This window comes from Sciurus carolinensis, chromosome 7 (assembly GCF_902686445.1).
Source record: "Sciurus carolinensis chromosome 7, mSciCar1.2, whole genome shotgun sequence".
Taxonomy (NCBI): domain Eukaryota; kingdom Metazoa; phylum Chordata; class Mammalia; order Rodentia; family Sciuridae; genus Sciurus; species Sciurus carolinensis.
The window spans coordinates 56,606,055-56,631,941 of NC_062219.1; the positions used below are offsets into that span (position 1 = coordinate 56,606,055).

The following is a 25,887-nucleotide window of genomic DNA, read 5'->3' on the forward strand; positions in this document are numbered from 1 at the left end:
AGGGGAACAGGAGATAGGAATGTGGAAAGTAGAAAATGGCCATCACTTTTGATCTTGTAGGGGAACTCATTTTCTAATATTCTATTACATTTCATTATTAATTACTTGGTCCCTGTGGAAATGGTTGGTGATATCTCTAAAAAACATCAGAAATCCAGGCGCGGTGGCACACACCTGTAATCCCAGCAGCTTGGGAGACTGAGGCAGGAGGATCATGAGTTCAAAGCCAGCCTCAGCAACTTAGCAAAGCCCTAAGCAACTTAGCAAGACCCTGTCTCTAAATAAAATTTTTAAAAAGGGCTGGGGATGTGACTTAGTGGTTAAGTGTCCCTGGGTTCAATTCGCAGTACCAAAACAAACAAACAAACAAACAAAACCCACCAGACAATGTCTTAAGTTCTGGGAACAAGGAAATGTCAGATCCTGGGCCTCCTCTCCAGTCCTTGAGCTCAGCCTCCTCTGTCTGCCTGCCTCTTGTCTCCCTCACCTGTCCCTCAATACGAAGCCACAAAAATCTTTTTACATCACAGATTTAGTTCCATCATCTATTTCTCAAAAAAATTCAGTGACTGTCCACTCTGTTGAGGACAAACCCCATACTTTCATAACCCTGAGCAGAATGGCTCTGTTCCTCTTTGCAGTCACCCAGCCTCTGTGTGCCTATGCCAACCATCCACTAACCAAAGTAGGATGTTCTCAGTTCCAGAAGCGCACCACATGCTTGCCTGTCTCGTTATCTTTGCCCATGGGGTTTTTCCTTTCAGAATGTCACTTCACCCGCTATGCCAATCCAACTCTGATTCACACAGCAGGGCCCAGCCCAGAGGCCTCCTGCACAACCCATGTACTGACGTTCTCTTAGAGCACTCATTATTGGTAATGCGGATTTCCCATTTGCTGTTCATTTTTCCATGTACATTTCTCCTCATTCCCAGTTTATGAATTTCCTTAAAATAGGAAACATTGCTTAGACTAAAAACATTTCCAGTATGCCTTAAAAACATAAAGAATTAAGTAAAGGACAGGAGATTATTTGACAACTCTCCCCAAATTCTCCTTGAAAACTGATCCTTAAAACACTTAAGGTGATTTTTTAAAATAATTATTCTAAAAATCTAAAAGCTAAGGAATATATCTTTTTTTTTTTTTTTTTTTTTTTTTTGCGGTGCTGGGGATTGAACTCAGGACCTTGTACTTGCAAGGCAAGCACTCTACCAACTGAGCTATCTCCCCAGCCCGGAATATATCTTTATGAAAGGTCTTTTACCTGTAATTCATGGTGAGATCCAAAGATAGCTTATTATAGTGTGTTTATTAATCAGAAGAGAATTAAGAAAATAGGGATAAATGAACTCCTTTTTTTGTTTCATTTTTTTTTTAAACCTACCCAGGTTTGTCCCAACATTAAAGACAAAAGGGGATGAGAATATAACTGAAGGCTCACACACCACATGTTTAAGTATTTTAAAGTTATGAATCAAGCCAACAATAATGTTAAATAATGTTCTAATCTTCTGCCTTTTAAAAATGCATCTTTGAAGTGACCTGAAGCTCAAGTTTGCCTTCTCTTCCTTCCCTCTCCTGTCTCCATTCTTACTACCAGTGGCCTCCACAACTGCCCAGGACATCTCAGCCTGCACATCTGACTGCGTTCCGGGCATATGGTCTCCCCTTGACCAACTGTTGGGCCCATCTATACCTCCTGGCCACAGGGTCTGCCCTCAGAGGGACAAAGAAGGGAACTAAGAATTAGACCAGAAACTATGCAACTCCTAGAAGAAAAGGTAGGGTCAACCCTCCAGCATGTAACCACAGGCAACAACTTTCCCAATAGGACCCCTAAAGCTCAGGAAATAATGCCAAGAGTTTATAAATCACATTAAAAAGTCACACAGGAAAGGAAACAACAAAACATGAAAAGAGAGCCTACAGAACGAGAGAACATCTTTGCTAACTACTTTTCTGACAGAGGATTAATATTCAAAATATGTAAAGAACTCAAAAAAACCAAATAATCTAATTAATTAATGGGCAAATGAACCAAACAGATGCTTCTCAAAAGAATACAAATTGCAAAAGAATTTATGTATATAAAAATGTTCAACATCTTTAGCAATTAGGAAAGTGCAAATCAAAACTATACCGAGATTTCATCTCACTCCAGTTAGAATAGCAGCCACCAAGAATACAAATAACAATAAATGCAGGAAAGGATGTGGAGAAAAAGGAACACTTCTACACTGTCAGGATTGTACATTAATACAACCACTGTGGAAAGGAGTGTGGAGATTCTTCCAAAGACTAGGAATGGAACCACTATATGACCCAGCTAGAAAATGTCATATGATAATGATACGTGCATACCCATGTTTATAGCAGCATAAGTCACAATAATCAAACTATGGAACTAGCCTAGGTGTCCATCAACAGATGATGGATAAAGAAAATGTTCTATAAATATACAATGGAATTTTATTCAGCCCTAAAGAAAAATGAAACTATGTCATTTAAGGAAGATCAATGGAACCTGAGAACATTATGTTAAGTGAAATAAGCCAAACTCAGAATATTATGGGTGGTATGTTTTCTCTTAGATGTGGAAGCTACAGAGGAAAAAGGAAAAGAAAGATGTGTGTGTGTGTGTGTGTGTGTGTGTGTGTGTGTGTGTAATCTAGATTAGATGAAAGGGACTGGGGAGGAAAAGGGTAAACACTGAACAAAGATATTGGTCAAATTACATTGTTATATCATGTATATATATGAATGTGTAGCAATGAATACCAATAGTATGTGTAATTATAAAGCACCATTAAAAAACATGGACAAAATCTGACAACTTAAAAAAAAAAAAAAAGGAAGAAAGAAATGCCTGCAGAGAAGACCCACACATTGGTGTATACATGTTCTGCTTTCATAAATCTTTGTTCTGCCATCCCTGTGCTGGGATCTTCCCTTAAGAACTTTTCTGTGCTTATATGATTTACCTGGGACATTCTGGAAGGCAGGGCCAAGTTGCACGTTCAACCCTGCTCCCTAAAGACTAACACACCTTTCAGATTTAAGTGACATTTTCAAGAAGCTTAGTTCGGATAGCTTCTCTCCCCAAACCAGAAATCACATGATGTGCTTCCCTCTATCCCTACCATCCTACCCTCTTCCCACCAAGTCCCTCTCCTCCAGTTCCCAACCTTGCCAAGCAGAGAGCAGTCTCCTTTCACATAGAAAATCACAAAGGTTGGGCTGAAGTTCTGCAAGCACAACATGTCTTGGGTTATTTCCATTGGGTTGTTTTCAATGGTGATAAATATTGACTCAATAGTACAGGAAATCCAAGTTCAGACTGAGAGGAATTCCAGAACTCCTTAATGAGTCCAGCAACACACTGCTTAGAGTCTAGGCAGCAACACCTTTGCTTTTCCTGGTTTGCAAAGCAGGGATAATGATACCCAACTCAGGGGCTGGAGTATGGGCTAATTAATGATTGCACAGTGCTAAACATAAGGAGGCTTCATGGCACAGGCAGGTAACATGGTCCTGCGGGAGTGATACGTATTAATTATACTGTATTAGACTCCAGCACAGCTGTGTCAATCACTTTGAGGAAGATGGCCTAAGCAGAACTCCTTTATTTCATTTTTATGATTATATACTTGCTTTTGGGTTCCTGCTCTAAACTTATCTTTATAATAGTGCAGAAGTCGTTTATTTATGTTCCTCCATGAGTTCTGTGAAGGAAGGGCAGGCTGTGAGTTATTTTGAATTCTGGGTGTGTCACAGTGTTGCTTTTACCAAGCTGTTTATTGGACAGACTGAAGAGGAGAGGACTGCACCCACGCCTCAAGGCCTAAGGGGAAGAGGGAAGCGAGAAGTTTCCCTGTGCCCCAGGAAATGTCAGGACTTGGCCTGGCAGCCTGCATGCTCAGCAGAGGTGCCGACTCCCCCCACACCCACCCCAACACAGGTGATAGCTTACTGTCTCTACATCACCAGACTTTGTGGACCTTCAGGCAGAGTTGCCAAAACTGTTCTTTACAAAACTGGCTTCTAACAAAAAAAAAAAAAAAAAAAAAAAAAAAAAAAAACAGACTTTCTGCTATATCATATAGCTACAAGGCAAGTTTTTTTTTTTTTCTTTTAATTCTATCAACTGGAGCAGTGAATGAGAAAATTATATTACAGCAGAATAAAAAATCTTTAGAACTTGACTTTTAAGAAAACTTGAAGGGTTAGTTAATCCTGACAGTTACAAAACTAGAAAAGAGAAGTAATGCCCTCTATTTACTATGTCAAATTCAAATTAACACATTAGTCCAGTGGTAGCGGCTCACACCTGCCAGCCTCGGCTGGAGGAACACAAGTTCGAGGTGAACCTCAACAACTTAGCAAGAACCTGTCTGAAAATAAAACAAAAAGGACTGGGGGTGTAGCTTGGTGGTAAAGTGTCCTTGGGTTCAATCCCGAGAAAGAGAGAGAGAGGGGGGGGGGGGGGGGGGGGAGAGGGAGAGAGAGAAAGAGAGATCAAATCAAATTTCAAAACGGAACTCAAATGCCTACTCAGTGTTAATTAGTTCTTGAGAAATAAAATAATCAAGGATATTAAGTTGAAAGCATAAGATACAGAGAAAACACTTACTCATTCACTTCATAAACATTTACCGAGCACCTAGTACATGCCAGACATTGTGCTAGGAAGGGGGATATAGCAGGGAACAAAAGAGACAGAAATCTCTGCTTGTGGAGTTTATGTCAAAGGAGAGGAAACTGACAACAAGCAAACAAGCCAGCAGGGAAACAGGATGTAATGATATGTGCTGTGCAGGTAACTCATGTAGGTGGAGGTGATAGTGTCTGAGTGACCTTTCTGCAGAGGTGACATTTAGGCTAAGATGTGAAGGACCAGCAGGAATCATTCCTCTTAGGACCTGGGCAAGTGCATTCTAGGTCTCACAAACGGGTCAGGCTACATTCCTGAGGCAGGAAAGAGCTTAAGCGATTGCTTCAGGGTGGGGGTGAGTGGTAGGAGACCCGGCAGTGTGTTAGGCAGGGGCATGAGGTCAGTTCACAAAGGTCCTCTAAACCCATGTGCAGACTGGAGGTTTTTTTTTGTTGTTGTTAGTTTTTTGGTACCAGGGATTGAACTCAGGGACACTAACAACCAAGCCACATCCCCAGGCCTTTAAAAAATATTTTATTTAGAGACAGGGTCTCTCACTGAGTTGCTTAGGGCCTTGCTAAGTTTCTGAGGTTGGCTTTGAACTCATGATCCTCCTGCCTCAGCCTCCCAAGCTGCTGGGATTACAAGCCTGCACTACTGCACCCAGCTCAGACTGGAGATTTCTAAGAGTTATGGGGAGCTTGCAGAGTTATAAGCAGAAGAGTAATAGGATCTGGTTCATATATGAAAAGATGATTCTGCCTTCTCTGTACAGAAAGAACTGCAGGGAGTAAAAGGACAAAAGAAAGGGGCAGAGAGAATGAATCTGGCCAAATTATATTGTTACACTGTGTATGTTTGACAATGAAACAACAAATCCCAACATGATACACAACTATAATGCACCAATAAAAAAAATAGGGGGAGCAGAGAAACCAGCTAGGGGACAAAGTATAGTAGTTACATCTTTATCCTGGGATCATTATTTGCTTATTCTTGGGAAAACCAATGACAAATGATCAGTTTTTGTGTATTGTTTTATATGTCACTGGGAGAATAAAAAGACATCATATTTTTTGTGCATCAGAAAATTTCAGAACATGTTGAATAAACAGTCATAGGCAAACATTACCTTGCACATCTGGATTACAAATTCATGGCATTTAATTCTCCCTGGCCCTTTGAACATTCAAAGTTTCCTGTTGATTTCCTTCCATACTTGTGTCAGTATTGCTTCAAAATCACACTCTTCTCAATCACCAAATCTCCCACAGACCCATTTTTTGTGTGTGTGTGTGTGTCGGGGATTGAATCCAGGGCTGTTTAACAACTGAGTCACATTCTTTTTATGTTTCATTTTGAGACAGGGTCTCATTAAGTTGCTTAGGGCCTCACCAAGTTGCTGAGGCTGGCTTTGAACTTGGGATCCTCCTACCTCAGCCTCCCAAATTGCTGGGATTATAGGAGTGTGCTACCGCACCTGGCTCCAGATCCAATTTGGGGGAACCACTTTATATCTTTCTCCACAAGGGAAGTGACTCTGCAGCATGAATTTCTTCACATTCTGAACTTCCTCTTAGTATAGTAAGAAGTGACCTCCTCTCCAAAAGGTTTGCCCATCTGTGTTCAAGATCTTCTCAACCAATGCTCACCTTCCAAATCATTCCCCCATTCTGAAGTGCTTTTAGTATAGTACCTTCTTCTTTTTTCTCTTTTCTGTTTCTGTAACTGCCTACTTTGCCCATCTTAACAAGTCACCCTTCCCTTAACTGTGTTGCCTCTTTGACAAGCCACTAGCCTTCTCCTCCCAGGCTTTGCCTCTCCTTGGATTTGTAAATAAATCTTGGAATCCCTTTCCAGCTACACTGCCCACCTGCCTATCTTTCAACCTTCAAGAACTGTACAAATTCAGCAATGTTCTTCTTCTTGTCAAATTCAATATCATTTCATCTATTTCTTGAATTTCCTCACCTATGATTTATTTTCTACTTGTATGAACATTATTTTTTTTAAGTTGCATCATTCGCTATATCTCTCATCACTTATTCAACACTTGATAAACAACCTCCAGTTCTATGTAAGATTCCCTCACTACCATTCTTTCTCTAAACTTACTACCTATTCCACCACCCCTTATGAAAAGCTCCATGGGGTCAGAGGTACTTTAAGAGAATCTTCAGATTTGGGGCAAATGGTATCTACACATAGCATTGTGCATTGATTTTGTGGTGGCAAAAATATATAAGTATTCACTCTAAGTGGGATAATTAAAGACATCAAATTGCCTCTTATCAGGTGCAGGTCAGATTTTTTTTTGCCAAATCTTAGTCCTCCCACCCTATATTGATGATGGAACCCAGGTGTGGTCTACCATTGAGCTACATCCTCAGTCCCCCGACCCCTGCTTTTTTTTTTTTTTTTTTGAGACAGGGTTTCACTAAGTTTCCAAGGTTGGCCTTGAACTTGCCCAAGCTGGCTTCAAACTGAACTTGAAATCTTCCTACCTCTGTCTCCTGAGTTGCTGGGAGTATTAGGCATGTGTCACAGTGCCCAACTGCCAAATAAGTTTTGATGTTAATTTACCCAAAACAAAAACCTTTGGAAATCTTCAACTCCTAATTTGTTCTGCTGCTATTCCAAATCTATTTATCTATATTGCTTTCTTGTCTCTGTGTTTGCTCCCTGTCATTCTAAAACTTTCTAGCTAGTTTTCAAGTCACTACTTCAAAGTCAACATTTTCTAAAACAAACATACATATAGACAAACAAACAAAAAACTATATTTCCCCTGGAAGCAGTTTCCTTTCTGAAGAATTTCATTTGTTACCCTTTTTTTGGTGGGTGGCAGAGGTACCCAGGGATTGAACCCAGGGGCACTTAACCACTGAGCCACCTTCCTTTATAGTATTTATTTAGAAACAGGTTCTCACTGAGTTGCTTAGGGTCTTGCTAAGTTTCTGGGGTTGGCTTTGAACTTGAGATCCTCCTGCCCCAGCCTCCTGAGCTGCCGGGATTACAGGTGTGTACCACAGCATCCAGCCAAAAGTAAAATCTTGATACTTTTAGTTCCATCCATTTTTGCTTGCATGATACACATGGTCTATCATCCAATCTCTTGGCTTCATTTCATTCAACGGACTGTCTCAATTCAAGTTTGAACTGCTTGATTAGCCACCTGGGCAGTTTTTGGAATTCTGGCCTTATGGGCTTTCAAACTTATTTTCCTATATCTTACCCTTCCACCATGCCAGGAAGACCAAAGCCACGGTCTCAGAATTATTTCATTTATTGTGAAATACCCATTTTTGCTCAAGACCTTACAACAATTTCTCTGCCTGAATTTAATGTCTGGACCTTATGCAAGACACCTGAAAAAAAATTCTATTTCCTAAAGTTCCTTCCTGTACCCTTCACTCCAGCCGAACACATTCTACTTTGGTTATTTATCCTTTCATGTGTTCAGGTAACACCTTGATTCTGCCTTTCCTAATTGTAAGATAGAACAATGTAGTATTAGACGCTACTGATAGATTATATCTTATTTTGTTGGTAATTTATGTAACTGAATTAGCCAGTGTAGATCCAGCAAGTGCCTTCATTCTCTCCCACTTCTGCTGAAAGAAGAAACTCCCAAGGTACCTCATTAACAAGTAAGAAATGAATAAATAAATAGGACATCTACCGAATAAGGAATAAGGAATAAGCCACTGGCAGAATGTTAGCATTAAAATTGCAGAAGCACTAGGGATTTCTGGTGTTCTGAATGAATGCTGAGCACATGGATATCTAAATCCCTTTTATTTTATGTACTTTGACATTCTTGCCCTTCTTTCATTTTCTCCTGTACTCCCCTCAGTAATTCCTTCATTACTACTTAGACTGTGAAAATACATATGGCTCCATTTAGTTCTTCAGGTTTGAGAGTCAATGAATATTTACTCACAATCTTGAAAATGTTTGCTATTTCAAATAGCAAAATCTTTTTAAAAAGATGAAGCTAGACAAAACAACTCATTACAAGATCAGCTAACAACAGAGGAGGGTCAAATTATGAACTTATTCAACAACTCTCTGCCCCAGGAATTCCCACTTGGATATCACTCCATTCTGACTTTACAAATGGCTAGACAGCAGTTATAAATCAAGATATTTAAGGTTGTTAACGCACAGATAAAAATAAAATACAAAACAATTCATTAAATTTAAGAGTGATTCTATAAACTAAAAGAAAGAAAAATCCAACAGACAGAGGTTACCTATAAAGAGCATGTAAAAAATATAACCGATAAGTTGAATAGATAAAAAACAGAGCAAAAAGACCCGTATGGGGAGGGTATATAAATAACAAGTTAGTAATAATCAGCAATGTAATAAGATTCACCTCCCTTCCCAGTACTGGGGCTTGAACCCAGAGCCTCACACATGCTAGGCAAATGCTCTATTACTGAGCTACATCCTCAGCCCTTAAGATTTCTTTTAAAAGGCAGTATAATAATGAGATGAGTTAGTAAAACTGTTGCATAAGAAAATAGAGGTAAAAGAATATTATACATAAACTAGTACAGTTGTTTTCAAGATTTTTTTCAGTACTACAACATTTTATTCAAAAGAAATCTAAAGATTTCAGTCACATGTCAAAATTGACAAATATTTTAATTGACAAAATTTTATATATTTCTCATGTATAACATGATGTTTTGAAATATGTAATCACTGTAGAAGGGCTCAATAAAAAAATTATTTTGTATATTACCAAAAAAAAAAAAAAAAAGCTAGCTGGCTAGGAGAAGAGCTGTAATTTCTAAATAACAATATGGAGAAATTACTTGGGGTATTATTAAATTCCATGAGAAAATGAAAGCTATCAGACAATACCAAATGGGAAGGCAGGAAAACTTTTGAAATAGGATAATAATTAATCGGAATTTCAAACATAAATAAATGTTAGGACTACCACAGTTTAAAAATAAAATAGAGGCTGGACATGGTAGTACTCACACCTGTAATTCCAGCTTCTTGGGAGGTTGAAGCAGGAGGATTGTAAGTTTGAGGTCAGCCTGAGCAATTTAGCAAAACCCTGCCTCAAAATAAAAAATAAAAAAGGGTTGGGATGTAACTCAGTGGTAGAGTACCCTGGGTTCAATCTCTAAGACCATATGCATTCCAAAAACAGAAAGAAGGAAAGAAGGAAAATCAGTCAAAGAAGGTTTTTTTTTTTTTTAATATTTTTTTAATTTTTGTAATGTATGTTATTATTTTGTAAAATATCTGAAAAACAATAAACTTTTGAATTAACAAATACATTTTGGTGAAGCATTATCTAACTCCCTAAACTTCTGGAAGTTAACACTTGGAAGAAGTATTCTGATATTTTTTTTAGTTAGTTTAGGCAAAGGTTGGGAGAGAATCCAAGGGTACTCATTTGAATGGCATCATCATTAATAGGGAGATATGTTTTAAATTAAAAGTTTTAAAGTTCTAGCATCAAGATCCCTACTTCTCTCACTTTTTTTTTTTTTTTTTTTTTTTTTTTTTTTGTGCTGGAGATCAAATCCAGGGACTTGCACATGCTAAGCAAGCACTCTACCACTGAGCGACAGTCCCAGCCCTCTCTCACTTTTTAAGTTGGGCAATCTTCGTTTTAAGATTCTAATAAAGCAAAAATCAAAGAGTGAAAACGTTCCTCATTATTTAGGGTTCCTATTTGGATCATCTTGGGGAGCAGCATGTTAACTTTCAGGTTTCTAAGATCTTTATTCAAAGGCAAGCAGGGCATTAGGTTAGACAGGTGGCCTTGCAATTACTCCTTTTGGTTTCATTTGTTATAATCAGAGATGTCTCATGATCACAAGTTGTCACAAAAACTCTAAGCATTTAAGTTAGAGTTATCTGTATGTCCTCTAGTCACAAATTTCACTTTTCCCCCATGTTCTTCTGGACATTTTCTATGTTGCTGGTTGAAAATCATTAAAAATATTCCCTGGTGGCTGATAGTTAACGAATAATTAGCAAAGGACATGAATCAATGCATATCGACTTTCGGGCCTCTGCATAGATGGTATTTGACTAAAGCTTCCAAAAGAGAGAGTTATCAGGCACATTGGCAGAGAGAAATCAAAGCTCCACCAAGAAGAAATGATGGTAAAATCAATAGACATGGGAATAAACAGAATAGTTAAAATACTAAATCCCTTGAATGCAAGAAATAACTAAAAGGGTCTAAATGATGCAGTCAGCAAACTGTCAACACCAAATGTTTTATTCCATCTTCAACTGTCACTTCCCCATTTACATAGTTTTCGAAAGTATATTTATGTGTATATGCCTACACACACGCAAGAACATGTAAACATATATACATTTTGAAATCAATTACCTATCTGATTAAATTATGGGTTAGATTCTAATCGGTACCTGAGAGGAAAAAATAAATAAAAAGAATAGATGAGAAGTTTACAGGGATGCTTTGTCCTGAGAGCACATTACAAAACAAGGCTGACACACATTCTACACATTCCATTCAATAGCTTCAAAGCTAGGGTGCACAGGACAAAGCAAATATGTACTATTAGAGGTGGAGAAGAAAGGGAAGAAAATGCATCAAAGGGGTGTTCAGGTTGGTGGTGATGGGTACCTTACATTGTTCAGAGTAGCACAGAAGATTTAATACTAACACGGCATACTGGTTTTACAAAGATTTGGATAATGAGAAACCATTAGCATGAAGACCTTGGTTGGCCACTTAACCTTGCGACCTGTCAAATCTGGTACACAAAAGGCAATTCTGAGTTGTTGATTTGGAATCTGAAAGTAATCATTCCCTTCTCAAAGCATCTTTATGTAATTAATTATTAGTTCAAATAAGAACTTGGTATACTGTAAATGAACCCAGGCCAAAGAAAAGTGGCTTTTGAGAGAAGTTTGGTTCTTTTCCCAATACTGGAAGTTTTGAGAAGCCTAATCTAGAGAGGGTTAAGTCTCAGAGAACAAGAGCCTGCAGGAACTGGCTTATCTGATATTAACTCTGCTGATAAAATGCTAAACAAGGCGGGTGTTTAATATGGAGTGGGGAGAGCTAAACAAATATACTAACAGTATACTTTCAAATATATAACACTGAAATAGTCAATAAGGTATCTATAATAGTAATAGACACTAATCCATAATCATATACCTCATATTCAAACATTGTCCCAGAGATTATGGAAAAAATCAATGACTCAGAAGATTTTCCTCAGCAAGGACTTACCTCAAGGTCTCGGTCATAGTACCTGTTCCTGGAATTTTCATATCTATTCCGGGAGTCAGCGCACCGATGCCGAGAGTCGATGCTCCTGCTGCGATTGTTGGCACACCCATTACACCGGCCACAGCCACAGCCACAGCAGTTTCGACCCCCCATTGAGGTGCTGGATTAGATCAGCTTTCAGATTTTCTCCAAGAGAGAATAGCAAGTACTGTAGAAGGCAAGTAGTCTCCCCAGCTACGTAAGCAGCCAGAGAGCCTTCCAACAGTCCCAAATGGGCCCAGCCAGGGACCTTCGTTCTTGACAAACGAAGGAATCCCCAACAAGGAATTTCTGATCAAAAAAAATATTCTCTGATAATTAGGAAAGACCCTCATCAATTCAAAAGAAGACAAACCCTGAGTTTTTCATCTCTCTAACCAAAATGATGCTAAGATCCTCTCCTGATGGTCTCAGGAAAGCAAATGAGCATCACTGACCAGTGACTCCTCTTTATTATGGGGATGATGTCACCAGAGCTTTAATTTTCTCCTATATTGCATGAGCTAGTAGGAATTCAGCTTGAAATTTAAGGATGTCAGAGAACAATAACAGTAATTACCACTTACACAGAGCTTTGTATTTGCCCTGTGGTTTAGAATCATTAGTGATTCCTTACAACAAATGGGCATGCTGGTCACCACCCAGGTGTTGCTGGAGGGGAGAGACCTGTCTCCACTGGAGCTGGACACAGGATCCTAATTTAAATGCTTTCAGTCCCTGATGCTAAGAAAGTTGTGGATAATTTTAGTTTTATATGCAAGAAATTCATTTGAATAAAGGGAGTGAAACTAGGGCAAGTGAGAAGGACACTTTCAGTTCTTCTGAAACCTTCATTTACTCCCTTTGAGTATGAGACACCATAATATTATGTCAAAAGTTCCATTCCTGCTCCCTCTCTCCTCTCATACCCCCTCTAGAGTAAAGGCAGAGAAGCATTCTCTTTACTCAGCATCTCTTTCCCTCGAATAACCTCTTGACTCCCACAAATGCATAACGAATTTAAAGGTGATTGGATAACAGAGAGTTAAGGTGAATCAGGAGATGGAGAAGAATACAAAGATGATGAAATAGTCCACATGAAAACAAAACTTTTATCCACTCTAAATACCAAGGATTATACCTTATACAATATTTCCAGCAATACAAACCAAAGTAAAACCCCACAGAATAGAAAGATAATTCACGCACACCCCTCAAAGGCCAATAAGCATAAAAAAGAGCTCAACCTCATTCTTACAAGAAGCACGGCAAATTTAAATAATGGGGTGGCATATTGGCACAATAAAAAGACTGACTATAGATAGCATTCGTGAAGTGACAGGAAAGTAGTCGCAGTCACCTTTGGGAGCCTGAAGTTGATAAAATCTTTTTTATGGGCAATTTGATATGTACAACATTCTAAAATATGCATGCTTTTAATTCAACAATTCCACTTTTAGGGAATTCAGTTCACAGAAATATAATGATCTACAAAAGAATAGAGACAGTGTTGTTTATGAAAGGAAAAAAGTGGAAACAACTTATATGTGTATAATTAAAGACCGGAAAATGAAGGTACTGTATCACATTATATATAGGGGATACTACCGAGCAATTCAAAAGAGGCATATTTATAGATACTAAATAGAACAGATGCTCACAAAGATTTTCTTTTCTTTCATTTTTATTTTATTTTTGGGGTATTGGGGATTGAACCCAGGGGTTCCTAACCACTGAGCCACATCCCCAGTCCTTTTCATTTTTTTATTTTGAGACAGAGTCCCACTAAGTTGCTTAGGACCTCACTAAGTTGCTGAGGTTGGCCTTGAACTTGTGATCCTCCTGCCTCAGCCTCTCAAATCGATGGGACTACAGGTGTGTGTCACCATGTCCAGATAAAGATTTTCTTAAGTTGGAGAATTGTATGTAGCATATGATCCTTTCCAGTTTAAAATCAAACAAAAACAAAACAAAAAACCCACAAATGGACTGATTCTGCTTATATAGATGCATAGGAATAAAGCACTAAAGGATAGATACAAACTAGTTACCACTCAGGCTGAGCAGTGACTTTTAAGTCTTTATTTTGTACATTTCAGTACCATTGAACTTTTTTTTTTTTTGCAGCCAATATAATAATCAGAAGAAAAATAATAACAGACAAAGACTTGTAGTTTGGGTTAGCACAGGAAATGGGCTGGCTGATATATGTTTATATTTTTATTTATACATATGTAAATAAATAGCACCCACAATCACTACTTCAAAGGAAGACAACATGTGAACTTGGGAAGGAAGGAAAACCAAATCACTCACTGAAATCTCTTTCATCCTGGTGACCTCTGAGTGGAAAGTATCACTGGTCAATACAGAAAACCGGGATTTTTTCAAATCTTGCTGTACATAGGCCATCAATCATTTTTTCTTACAAGATCAGATAGTTAGCCTTTGAGAAAAACAACTTATATACCAAATCCCACTGTTTATAATGCTATATACTCAGTTTACCAAAACAATATCCTCCAGCTACACAATGCCCAACTATGACACTTCCTATGTATGGAAAGGCAGCTCTTGTCGCAGTGAGATCAGGCTTTTAAGAGACAAAGAAGTGCTCCCTATTTTCACTTGGATCTTGGCAATTCCATAGAAAAGTGCTGAAGAAGGGGGTGGTCATAGTTGCAAACTGCCACATTCTTTTTCTGGGGCCCACGCCTAGCTTATTTATGTACACATGTATTTGTTGAGATTTTTCGCTCTACCTATGAAAACCTCAACAAAAATAACATTCACACACTAGAGCTGAAATGGTGCCCATTGTTGTTTTTGTTTGTTTTGTTTATTTGTTTTGGGGGGCACCAGGGATTGAACTCAGGGGCACTTGACCACTGAGCCACATCCCCAGCCCTATTTTGTATTTTATTTAGAGACAGGGTCTCACTGAGTTGCTGAGTGCCTCACTTTTGCTGAGGCTGGCTTTGAACTCATGATCCTCCTGCCTCAACCTCCTGAGTCACTGGGATTACAGGTGTGTGCCTGGCTATTTTCTATTTAAAAAACAAAAGCAAAACAAACAACAACAACAACAACAACAAAAACTGAACAGATATATCCCATTCATGCAAAATTTATAAATCATGCTCCTATCATATAAATGCCATCTGACCCTTGGGACCTCCTAATTTAGTAAGAGTCTAGCAAGAATGGAGACATAAATCAGCATAGTAAGTTCTCAGTTCCAGGCACCCTCAAAGTAACTGGCAAGGCATGGGGTGAAAAAGCAATTTTTCTGGGACAGAGATGACAAAGAAAAAGCTGTCTGAACAAGATCTTAAAGGATGAAAAGTCTGCAAGTATGCAAAAAGTAGAAGGAATTTTTAATTTTTATTTTCATATTTATTTTTTTTTATTTTGAGACAGGGTCTTGCTAAGTTGCTAAGGCTGGCCTGAAACTTGCAATCCTCCTGCCTCAGCCTCCTGAGTTGCTGGAATTCCAGACGTGTACCACCCTGCCTGACGCATGGAAAAATAAAGTAGAAGGACTTTTTAAGGAATGGGAAGGATGTGTGCAAAAGCAATAGAACTGTCTGATAAGGAAATGGGAACACAAGTAGCCCTTCCAGGCAAGCAGTCAGGACTATTACAGTTCACAGCAAATCAGAGAATGGGCAAATCGGAGTATCCTAAAACTATGCATGCATACCTAGACCATTTTGATTTAACTTTCATCACAACATGGCTCAAATTGCTTCTCCATCTTCAAAAATGTTTTGAATAGGCAATACTTTCACAGAGCTCAAAAATGAAAATCTGAAAAAGTCCACAGTGAAAAGCTTGTGTCTCCCGTTCGTGTTCTCTACCTTATCACAGATACTAGTGTTATTAGTTTTTAATGTATACTTCCTTAATGTATCTACAAACAAATATTTGCATGTTTTTCCCTGTCTTTTTATACAAAATATAAAATGCTATACACATTTCCCTCTCTCTCTCTTTCTCTCTCTCTCTCTCTCTCTCTGTCTCTCTCTCTCCCTCTCTCTCTCTCTCTCTTCTTCCTAACAGTGTATTCAGACTTTTAGATCAGTAGAGAGAGATCCCAGAGACTCCTGCCACACAGACATCTATGGCTGAGAGATTGAAGCCAGGTACTGGACCTGTCTATGTTGACAGGACAGTGCCCAGGGTGAGATGGGGTGAAATGATGGCAAGATCTGACTGAAGGACAGCAGACATTTGGGACAAAGTAGGCCAAAGGGCTCAGCCATCTCTGATCACAACACTCAAAGGTAGAGAGAATCTAAAATGAAGTCCTAAGAGGAAAGTGGAATGTTGTGTTGGCTATCCAGAAGGATTGATGCTCCTAAGTTCTAGAAATAAACCACTGTGGGAAAGCTCAAACCTTATTTAATAAATGCCTCAGTCTCAGCACTAGGGTTGGGGTTGGACCTCAGGAGGTCTCACTTCTTGTAGGGTGATTTCAGAAGTGTCCTTGGTTAGGTTAGTAGCCTGGGTGGCTTAAGACACAGGGTGGGAACCTCATGATCAACAGAGCAGTACAGAGTCCTGGGGCAGCCCACTGGTGGAGGAGACGCACCCTCTATGGCCTGTGAGATAAGGCAGGGATTGGGACAGGGCTAATGAGTCTGAGGCTCCTTAAGTACTTTATATTTGAATTTACTCTGTTCAAAGAAAAGAGATGTGGTTGGGCATTGGGCATTCAGTGAAAAACCAGGGAACCTGTGTGTTGCAGCTACGAAGAGAGAGAAAAAGGAGAAACAAAGAGAGAGAAAAACGAGAAACAATGAGAGTAGGAAGGGAAATGGACAGAGGAACACCTCTCAAAGTAGTCAACTATAGGCTGGGGATGCAGCTCAGTAGTATAGCACATGCTTAGCATGCTTAGCATGAGTGAGGCCCTGGTTTCAATCCCCAGCACCAAAAAAAAAAAAAAAGAAAGGAAGAAAGAAAAGAAAAACAAAGAAGAAAGAAAGAAATCAATTATAAAGGAAACATGGAAAATGAAATTATTAGAAAATGTTTTTCCTCTCTGCTACCTTCAAAATGCTTATCAAGTTGAATTGCTGACTTATGGACGAAACTAGAAAAACCAGGAAACTGGAAAACATGCCACTTTGACAATTAGAAGATTAATTGAGCAATGTTAATGCTGTCAAACTCCATGGTGGTAGAACCATCTTGGAGATAGCTGAGAATAAAGCAGAGTTAGGAGCATCCCAACTGAAGAGTTAGACTGGAGATTCGCAGATGTCTCCTGCTTCACAGGGCAGAGATGCACCACAGACCGAGATGTGGATAAGTGACTTCTGCGAAGTGTGCCACTAGTGGCAATGTCTCTCTCCTCCACAGAGTCTAGGTACCTTCATGGTACTGGGAATTGATCCCAGGGCCTAGTACTGCCAGGCAGGTGCTCTAGCACTGAGCCCCAATCCCCAGTCCTTACTTTTGTCTTTGAGGAGAGGAGGTCTTATCTGTCCTTTTAAAATTCACATTACATGTGCCTGCACAAACATGCACTTGTAGAAAATGGGAAATAGAAACTTTTTATCCAGGTAATCAAGAGGGAAAAGTCCAAATGGCTAAAGCAAAAACAGGGATTTTGCTTGAATTAATCAAATAATTGCCATTTATTCCATTTTACTTGTTTAAATGTGGATCCACAAAGATTGAAAATATGACAATTTTATTTATAATCACTACAGTCACATACAATTTTCTAGATCAAAATAAGTGATTAGAACTGTAGGGGGATTAAAAGATTTTTATGCTGGAAATCACTGAAATGCTCATTAAGGTAATTGCACTCTTTGAAGATGCTATATTTTAATTATTAATACAGTGCTCAGTATGCTTGTTTATTTTTTTAAAGACATGCTTTAATTAATAGAGAGTATTCCTTCATGTCCTGGAAATACCTCCAGAGTGGAATTAAGACATTTTCACTACCAAAATGGATTAAACAGTAAATGTAACATAATAAGCACATATATGAAAATAAATACAATGAATTACAAAATAATCTACAATATTAATTCTCTTTTACATGCAAAGAGTTATTCAATTCATGTTTGCCATTCATGATATATTATTATGTGTTTTCATTTAATGAAACCATTTCTTTATGTTTTTCTCTCATATGAAATAATGGCCTGTTTAGAGATATAAATATTTTGCCTCTAATCCCAGTTAATCAGTAAGCTGATGCAGAAGGATTTCAAGTTGGAGGTCAACTGCACTTTGTTTCAAAGTAAAATTAAAAGACTGGGGATGTAGCTCTTGCAGAGCATACATGAGATCCTGGGTTCAATCCCCAATATGGAGAAGGAAAAAAAAAAAAAAAAAAAAAGGAGAGAGAAAAGAAATATAAAAAATAAACACATTTTTTACTCTAAAATTGTCTAAAGATTTAACACAACCACTTAAAGGAATAATTGTTTTGCATAAATAAATATACAATCCCTGGTAACTTCTACATATGGCCTAAATTCTAGTAACATTGATTTGTAGTTACACTTTTTTTCCTAGTTGCTGTACTCAAGAGACAATATTATCTTTGTAATTATAAATCCTTATTTCTGTGTACACAAGCAGGTATATTAAATGTCTTCTTATTTTAATGGAACGATTCAATATAGTATTATCATCTTTAAAGAATGCTGTTATGGCATGTTAAAATTAGCAACAAATAAATAAGTAACACAGAACAGACATAAAGAGCAGGTAAAGTCTGTTTGGGGAAATGTCAATTATTTAGCTTTAATGCACATAAAAAATTTGCACATTAGTTTGAATGGATAGGTGTAACTTAGAGGGCTAGATCAATTCAAGGAACACTCTAAGACTAATTCATGACTTTCTGCCCAGGAAGGTGGCTCTGAAGAACTGCCTCAGAAGATATGAGCCTTCCAAGAAATGACAAGGCTCACTGGAGACAGTGGAATAAAAGAAGGGTAATTTAGATGGAATGGAAGGTGTCCTGGCACCCTGGCACCCCGGCACTCATCACAGATATGAACAAGGATTTAATTAGAATCAACTTTTGTTTCTCAGTAATACTGGCCAGGGTGTTGATTTGGGGGGATTTGGCACTGCTGAACGAATTGTCCAGTTGCCCCTGCCAGCCAGGATCTTAAGAGACTTGGAATGGTCAAGATACCAGTGGGGACCTCCTCCCTTCTCCAACGCTAGGATGACAGCAGAGGGGAAAAGGTGAAGAGAGTCAGGGCTCAAGGGCAAGAGTGAGGGAAAGAAAGAGATGGAGGGATGCCCTAGGCGGGTGGGCGTGAGGGCAGGACAAGAGAGGAAGAGAGACAGCAGGCAACCCAGTTCTTCCTGCCATAGGTATGTGGACCATCCCCAAGGGGAAGGGTGTGAAAGTAGCCTAGAGAGTAGGGGCAGTGCCTGGCTGATCCTACTCCAGGTGACACTGGGAGACAGTACACTCCGCCCTTGTCACTTTCTTCTTGGAGCTCCTGCCCTTCTCTACCTTCTCTGGCTCCTTCTTGCACTGAGATCCCAGTTCATCTCTGTGTGGCTTCAAGTCTCTGCCTTTTCCAGTGTTTGACTCATGGTTTCAGCCCACGGATGGCTGGTTCCATTGCTATAGTGAGGCAGAACATCATGGCAGAGAGGGCAAGGTGCTCACCTCCCAGTAGCAGAAAGCAGGGAGAAAGGAAGAGGCCTGGAACGAGATAGCGTTCCCCCAACGACCCACTCCCTCCAAGTAGGTTCCACCTTCAGGAGTTTCTACCACCTGCCAATAATCCATTCAGCTCTGAATTCCTCTATAGATTAATCCAATGATGAGGCCAGAGCCCTCATCATCCAATCACTCCCCAAAGTCCCACCTCTGAACAATGCTGTGTTGGGGACCAAGTCTTTAATTCATGAGACTTTGGGGAACATTTTAGACCCAAACCATAGCACAAGATATATTTACTGGCCTCCTCCCTTCCCTGACCTCTTAGCTCAGCCTCAGGGTCATTCCTGAGCGCTGCACAGCAACCAGGGAACTTTGGCTGCAGCCTGGGAGGGTGAACCTGGGCTGAGACCATGTCTAGATGCCACATCAGTGCTTTGAAGAGACTGTGGATGGACTGAGGCTGAACTGCAAATCAAGGGAGGGGACACCGCAGACCCTTGTTGCCACTCTCCTCAGGGCATTTAATTTTTACCCCAATTCTGAATGCTGCCACAGATTGCTTCCTGCCCTACAGCAAACATAGGAAATTTAATTGTACTAGACCTTCAGAATTATTTTTTAATTCTAAATTATAGAAGGAATAGTTATTAAAGGACAAATATAAAACTAACTTGAAACCCTAGTGAGGGCCTATGACTGGGTTTATCAGGGATTTTTCCCTCCCGGTTATAAACTACTTCTTATAAAGAAAGAAGAACAAAATAAGAAATCAATTGGAAAGTAAGTATAAAGTACAGTAAACCAGGTTATTTAATTTTTTAAAATTTATATTTGATTTTTATTTCAACATTTTATAAAATTTAATTTTAGGGCCGGGGATATAGCTCAGTTGGTAGAGTACTTGCCTCAAAAGCACAAGGCCCTGGGTTCAATCCCCAGCACCGCAAAAGGAAAAAATTTTTTTTTAATTTTATACTTTTAGTGCTCTCATTGATGTTATGCAATTTTAGTTAGAAAACATTCTGTATTGAATTTCCCTATCCACTTTCATCATGTTCTAATGAAACATAAAATATGAGCTAATAGCCTTATCATGTCTTTTTTCTTACTGCTTCCCGTTACTAAATAATTTTCTAAAAAACATTTTGGTTTTGGTACTGGGGACTGAACCCACCACCTTGCACATGCGAAGCACACTATCACTGAGCTGTACCCCAAGCCTGATTTTCATTTTTAATTGTGGTAAAATAACAAAATTTACCATCTTAACTATTTTTAACTATATAGCAATAGTCTTAAGTACATTCTTATCGTGCAACCAAAATCCACAACTCTTTTATCTTACACTAAGTAATTTTTTTACTCAATAAATAGCATTACTAAAGCAAATGTCTTTTGCATGCATGGGGAATTTATTTCATAACAAAATATCTTCCACTACTAACCCTTGTTGATCTTATAAGCTATAAGAATAAAGATGTTAACCTTCAAAGCCTGGCAGCTCTCACTCCCTCTGTAACTAAGAAATCCTTCTCTTCTCCTCCCCTGCAGACGGGTAAGTAATGAATGAATGTAGTTCACATGACATGCACTACTCCATCTCCACTTGGGGAAAACTTTTCTTTTAAGGCAGTAGAATTCAATCAGAACTTTCTGTGCAAACATTTAGACACTTAGAAGTAAATACTGATAATAGCAACTCTACATGCCTTATAGTAGGAAGAAGTATAAATGCTTTTTATGGGGAAAAAACCACAAATTCCAAATATTGATGTGGTATTACTTTGTGTGCCTTCAAGTTAAAGCACAGCTTGTGTGGAAAGGTATATAATAGTTACAGGGCACTCAGGACAGTGAGAAAGAAGGCAGAGAGCAGCAAAGAGCAGATTCAACTCATCCATTGAGACTCACTTATTATCATAGTACTATGATATATAATATTATATCTGATATATAATGTATATTATCTATTTTATGTATAAACTCTTTCTCTCTCTCTCTTTTGGTAGCAGGGATTGAACCCAAGGGCACTTAACCACTGAGCCACATTCCCAACCCTTTTTATTTTATTTTTATTTTTTATTTTGAGACAGGATCTCACTAGGTTACTAATAGTCTAGCTAATTTCTGAGGCTGGCTTTGAACTCGCAATCCTCCTGCCTTAACCTCCTGAGCCACTGGGATTATAGGCATGTACTAGCATGCTAGCATGTATAAATAAATTCTATAATAATTATACTATACATTATCACATATACTAAATCATATAATATTACATAATATTTGTTTTATATATGACATATGTACAACATAATGTTCCTTTTAAGTTCATGTTTTTCTCTCAGATGGGTTACCTTACAGTACTTTAATTTTTTAAGTGTTTGTTTCCAGGAGACAAATGTTGGAAATGAAGTCTTACCTTTTTATGCAGCCCAGATTCTGCAGGTGAGGGACCAGCCACCTCGTTGGCAGTGTGCAATGTAAATTCCTGGAACTCTTCTTGACTTTCATTAGGTATATTCAAAACTCTATAAAAAGAGTGGAAACAGTTATGTCATTGGGATACAGAGTGCACCACCATGCCTAGCTCCTAATAGACTCTTGATGATTGCCTACCCCCACACACATTTTTCTTTGTGAATAACTCTGATTTTGTTCAGAAACCCATCCTCCATGTGCGTCAGAGGAAACTGTGTCCAGCCCTGGTGGTCAACCATGATTGGTCTAATACTGAGATCTGTTCCCCACACCGGTAACTGATTTAGGCATAGGCCCATGCTTGTCCCTCTTGCTGACATCACCACATTGATGCATGTGTCCCTGACCCTCTAGGGTTCATACTTTGCTCCACTATCTGGTGCAATTCTGACCAATGAGATGTGAGGGACAATTGCTGAAAGAATCCTGGAAAGGTCTCTATCTTAAAAGACAGTTCACAGGAAAAAACAGGTTCTCTTCCCCAAAGGCCTGCGTCATGCCTGCGCATGCTGAGTGTGATGGCCGTTTATGGCCACAAGTGGCATTAGCCAGAATAGTCTAAGGAGAAAGCAGGGCAGAGATCTGATAGTAACTCATTAATGCATTGCTGAGCGATTGAATTAAGCTGTCCTAAACTGCCCCATATCTGAAGTTCTTGCTGTGTTAGATAGTTAATGCCCTATTCTTTAAGGCACTTGGAGTTGGGTATATTATCTGCAATTGAGCATCATAACTAATGCAATGGTTGATAGTTTTTTTTTTGTTTGTTTTGTTTTGTTTGTTTGTTTGTTTAGTACTGGGGATTGAACCCAGGGTGCTCTACCATTGAGCTTTATCCCAGGCCCTTTTAAAATTTTGAAACTTTGAGACAGGTACTTTCTATATTGCTGAGGCTGATCTAGAATTTGCCTCTGGAGTTGCTGGGATTACAGGTGTATGCCACCACATCCAGCTTGATAATTTTTTAAAAAACCAATATAATTAAGGCTGGAATAAAGATGCTAGAGCAAAATTGAGGGTTTTACCTTTTTCTTTTTCTTCCTTTATTTTTCTTTTTCTTTGTCAGTCCTGTGGATCAAACCTGGGCCCTCACACATGCTAGGTAGGTGTGAGCTACATTCCCATGCCTAAATTCAAGGCTTCAAACAAAGAATGCCAATGAAGTATAAAGAATTAAAATTTCAAGACCTCAGTGTTTCATAGGAGAAACAGAAACTTTTGTGGAATATCTACAATGAGCCAAGGGAAAAAAGATAATGAGGGAAAAGTACTAACATTTCAGAATGCAAGGAGATACAAATCAACATGGTAATATCACCAAGGGAGTTATTTATGAGCACAATTTGGGGAATTCTATTCTCTACATTTTTATTTTAAAAAACATTATTCTTGTCAGGCATAGTGGTACACACTTGTTACCCTAGCAACTTAGGAGGTTGAGACATGAGGATCACAAATTTGAGGCCAGCCTCAGCAATAATTAGTGAGGCCTTAAGCAACTTAGCACAATCGTGTCTCAAAAAACAAACAAGGAAACAAAAAACAAAACAAAACAAAAAAAACAGGCTGGACATGTAGTTCAGTGGTAGAGTATTCCTGTGTTCAACTCCCAGTACCAAGAAGCCAAACCAAAACAACAAAACCCAAAACAACATTCTTTGCATTATATAAAATGTGAAGATACATTAGCAGCAATAGGCTACTTTTTGTCTTTCTCCAAATTTTGTACTACAAGAGCAATACTTACACATAATTAAAATAATTTGGACAGTATAGATGAGAACTGAAATTTAAAAATCCAATTTCATTCTGCATATGTAACCATTCTGAATAGATCACTTCTTGAAACATTTTATACCATGCATAAAAATTCAAGGGAATGTAAGTAACAATTGAGAAGTACCTTAAAGTTAGAGGCTATTATAGACCTATGGTGGATATATCCATTTTCTTTCTTTCTCTTCTTTTTTTGGGGTGGGGGGTGAAGGACGAGGGATTGAACCCAGGGATGCTTAACCACTGAACCACATCCCCAGCCCTTTTAATACTTTATTTAGAGACAGAGTCTCAATGAGTTGCTTAGGGCCTTGATAAGTTGCTTAGAGCCTGCTAAGTTGCTGAGGCTGGTTTTGAACACACTACCCTTCTGCCTCAGCCTCCTGAGCTGTGGGGATTACAAGCATGCACCACAGCATTAAGATCTATTTTCATTAATTGTTCACTAACCCTAAACCACAATGTTCATCTGTCCTGCTCACAGTTATGCCAAGAGAAACAGCAAGATATCTATCTATCTATCTATCTATAAATATATGTGTGTATATATATGTGAATATATATATACATACATACATATATATATATATATATATATATATAGAGAGAGAGAGAGAGAGAGAGAGAGAGAGAGAGACTGCTATACTTAATATTTTTCTTTTTGAAAAAAAAATGTCACCATTGACCATTGACTGGCTCAAGAGACTGCAGAGATGAGAGGGATCTACATGTACTTCTGAACCTTAATTTGAAGATGGACACTCAGAAAAGGAGCTCTCTTTCTATTAGACACTTCTGCATTAAATGATTAAATGCTGGCCAGGCTGCTCTTTCTGCACATTTTACTTGTGATTTAATCCCAGTGTGTATTTTAGGATCCTCTTGCCTGCAAGTATGCAAAATCCAACTCAGAGAAGCCTGATAAAACCAAAATTTATTAATACATATAAAACAAGAGGAGGGATTGAGCTGGTTTAATCAGTTTATTCAGTTGCTGCTGAATTCAGTGTTGGCTCTGGTTCTAGATGTCACATAAAGATATGATGATTTCAGAAGATAAAAGGACTTTCTCTGCTCATGTATCTTGCTTAGAAGTGAGGAAATCTTCCCTAGAAGTCACTACTTGTTATGAAGCCACTTTTTGTCATGCCTATACCAAACCAGTCCACTGGACCTATTCCTCTGAGGCTGGAGTCCAAAGGACCTTGCTGTCCAGAGGATGTGCACCTGAGAAAAACCAAGTTTAGGAAAGAAGGAGCAGGGATGCTGGTGTGTGCCGTCTCTTCCTAGTTCAGCCTTGAAACATGTTCCCTGCGTTTTCTACACTGTTGGTGGAGGTAGAGTTGATATAGAGATGATTGAATTTGAGTTGAATCATGGGTACTCCCTGACTAACAAGACTCGGCATCTATTCAAGGGGCATTTCTATATGCTTGGGGTCCTGATCTCTCAGGTGGGTAGGTACAGATTACACTGGTTTACTTCATCAATAGCCAGAGAAGGGGAGAAGTGTCATAGAGAGTTCCAGGGAAGGTCCTTGCTTCACCATGATTCTAAGATTGGAGATGCCATGTGCCGTATATTCAGTAACCCATGGCCTGCTTTGAGGGAGATGGAGGCCAAGGCCTTGGCTAACTTCCTTTTCCTTGTGACCCAGATCCAAGGAGTGCTGCCATGCACCTGGCCACAAATGCCATTGTTTCTGTTTGTTCTAGGACTTGGTTGGCGGGTGAGGCAAAGCCAAGAGATGTGTGGGTTGAAAGCACTTCACAAGCAGAACTCAGCTTCAGGAGAGCCAAGAGACTCAGGCCATCCCGTGAGCATTTGCTTTCTTTTCTTTCTACCACTGAGCCACACCTGCAGCCTTTTTAAGATTTTTTATTTAGAGACAAGTTCTCACTAAGTTGCTTAGGACTTCACTAAGTTGCTGAGGCTGGCTTTGAACTTGTGATCCTCTTGCCTTGGCCTCCCAAGCCACTGGGATTACAGGCATAGGACACCATGCCCTGGCCCATGTGCATGTTCTACTTCCTCTTTAGAGTGTCAATTACA

At 38.9% G+C, this 25,887-nt stretch overlaps 1 protein-coding gene across 1 annotated transcript in view; it reads right to left on the bottom strand.

Moving 5' to 3' along the window:
- Crybg1 (crystallin beta-gamma domain containing 1) overlaps positions 1 to 25,887 on the bottom strand; it is a 187,153-nt gene that overhangs the window by 83,335 nt on the left and 77,931 nt on the right. Inside the window, exon 2 of the mRNA XM_047557264.1 lies at positions 22,001 to 22,109. Coding sequence (XP_047413220.1) covers positions 22,001 to 22,109 — 109 coding nt within the window. The remainder of the gene's footprint in view (positions 1 to 22,000; positions 22,110 to 25,887) is intronic.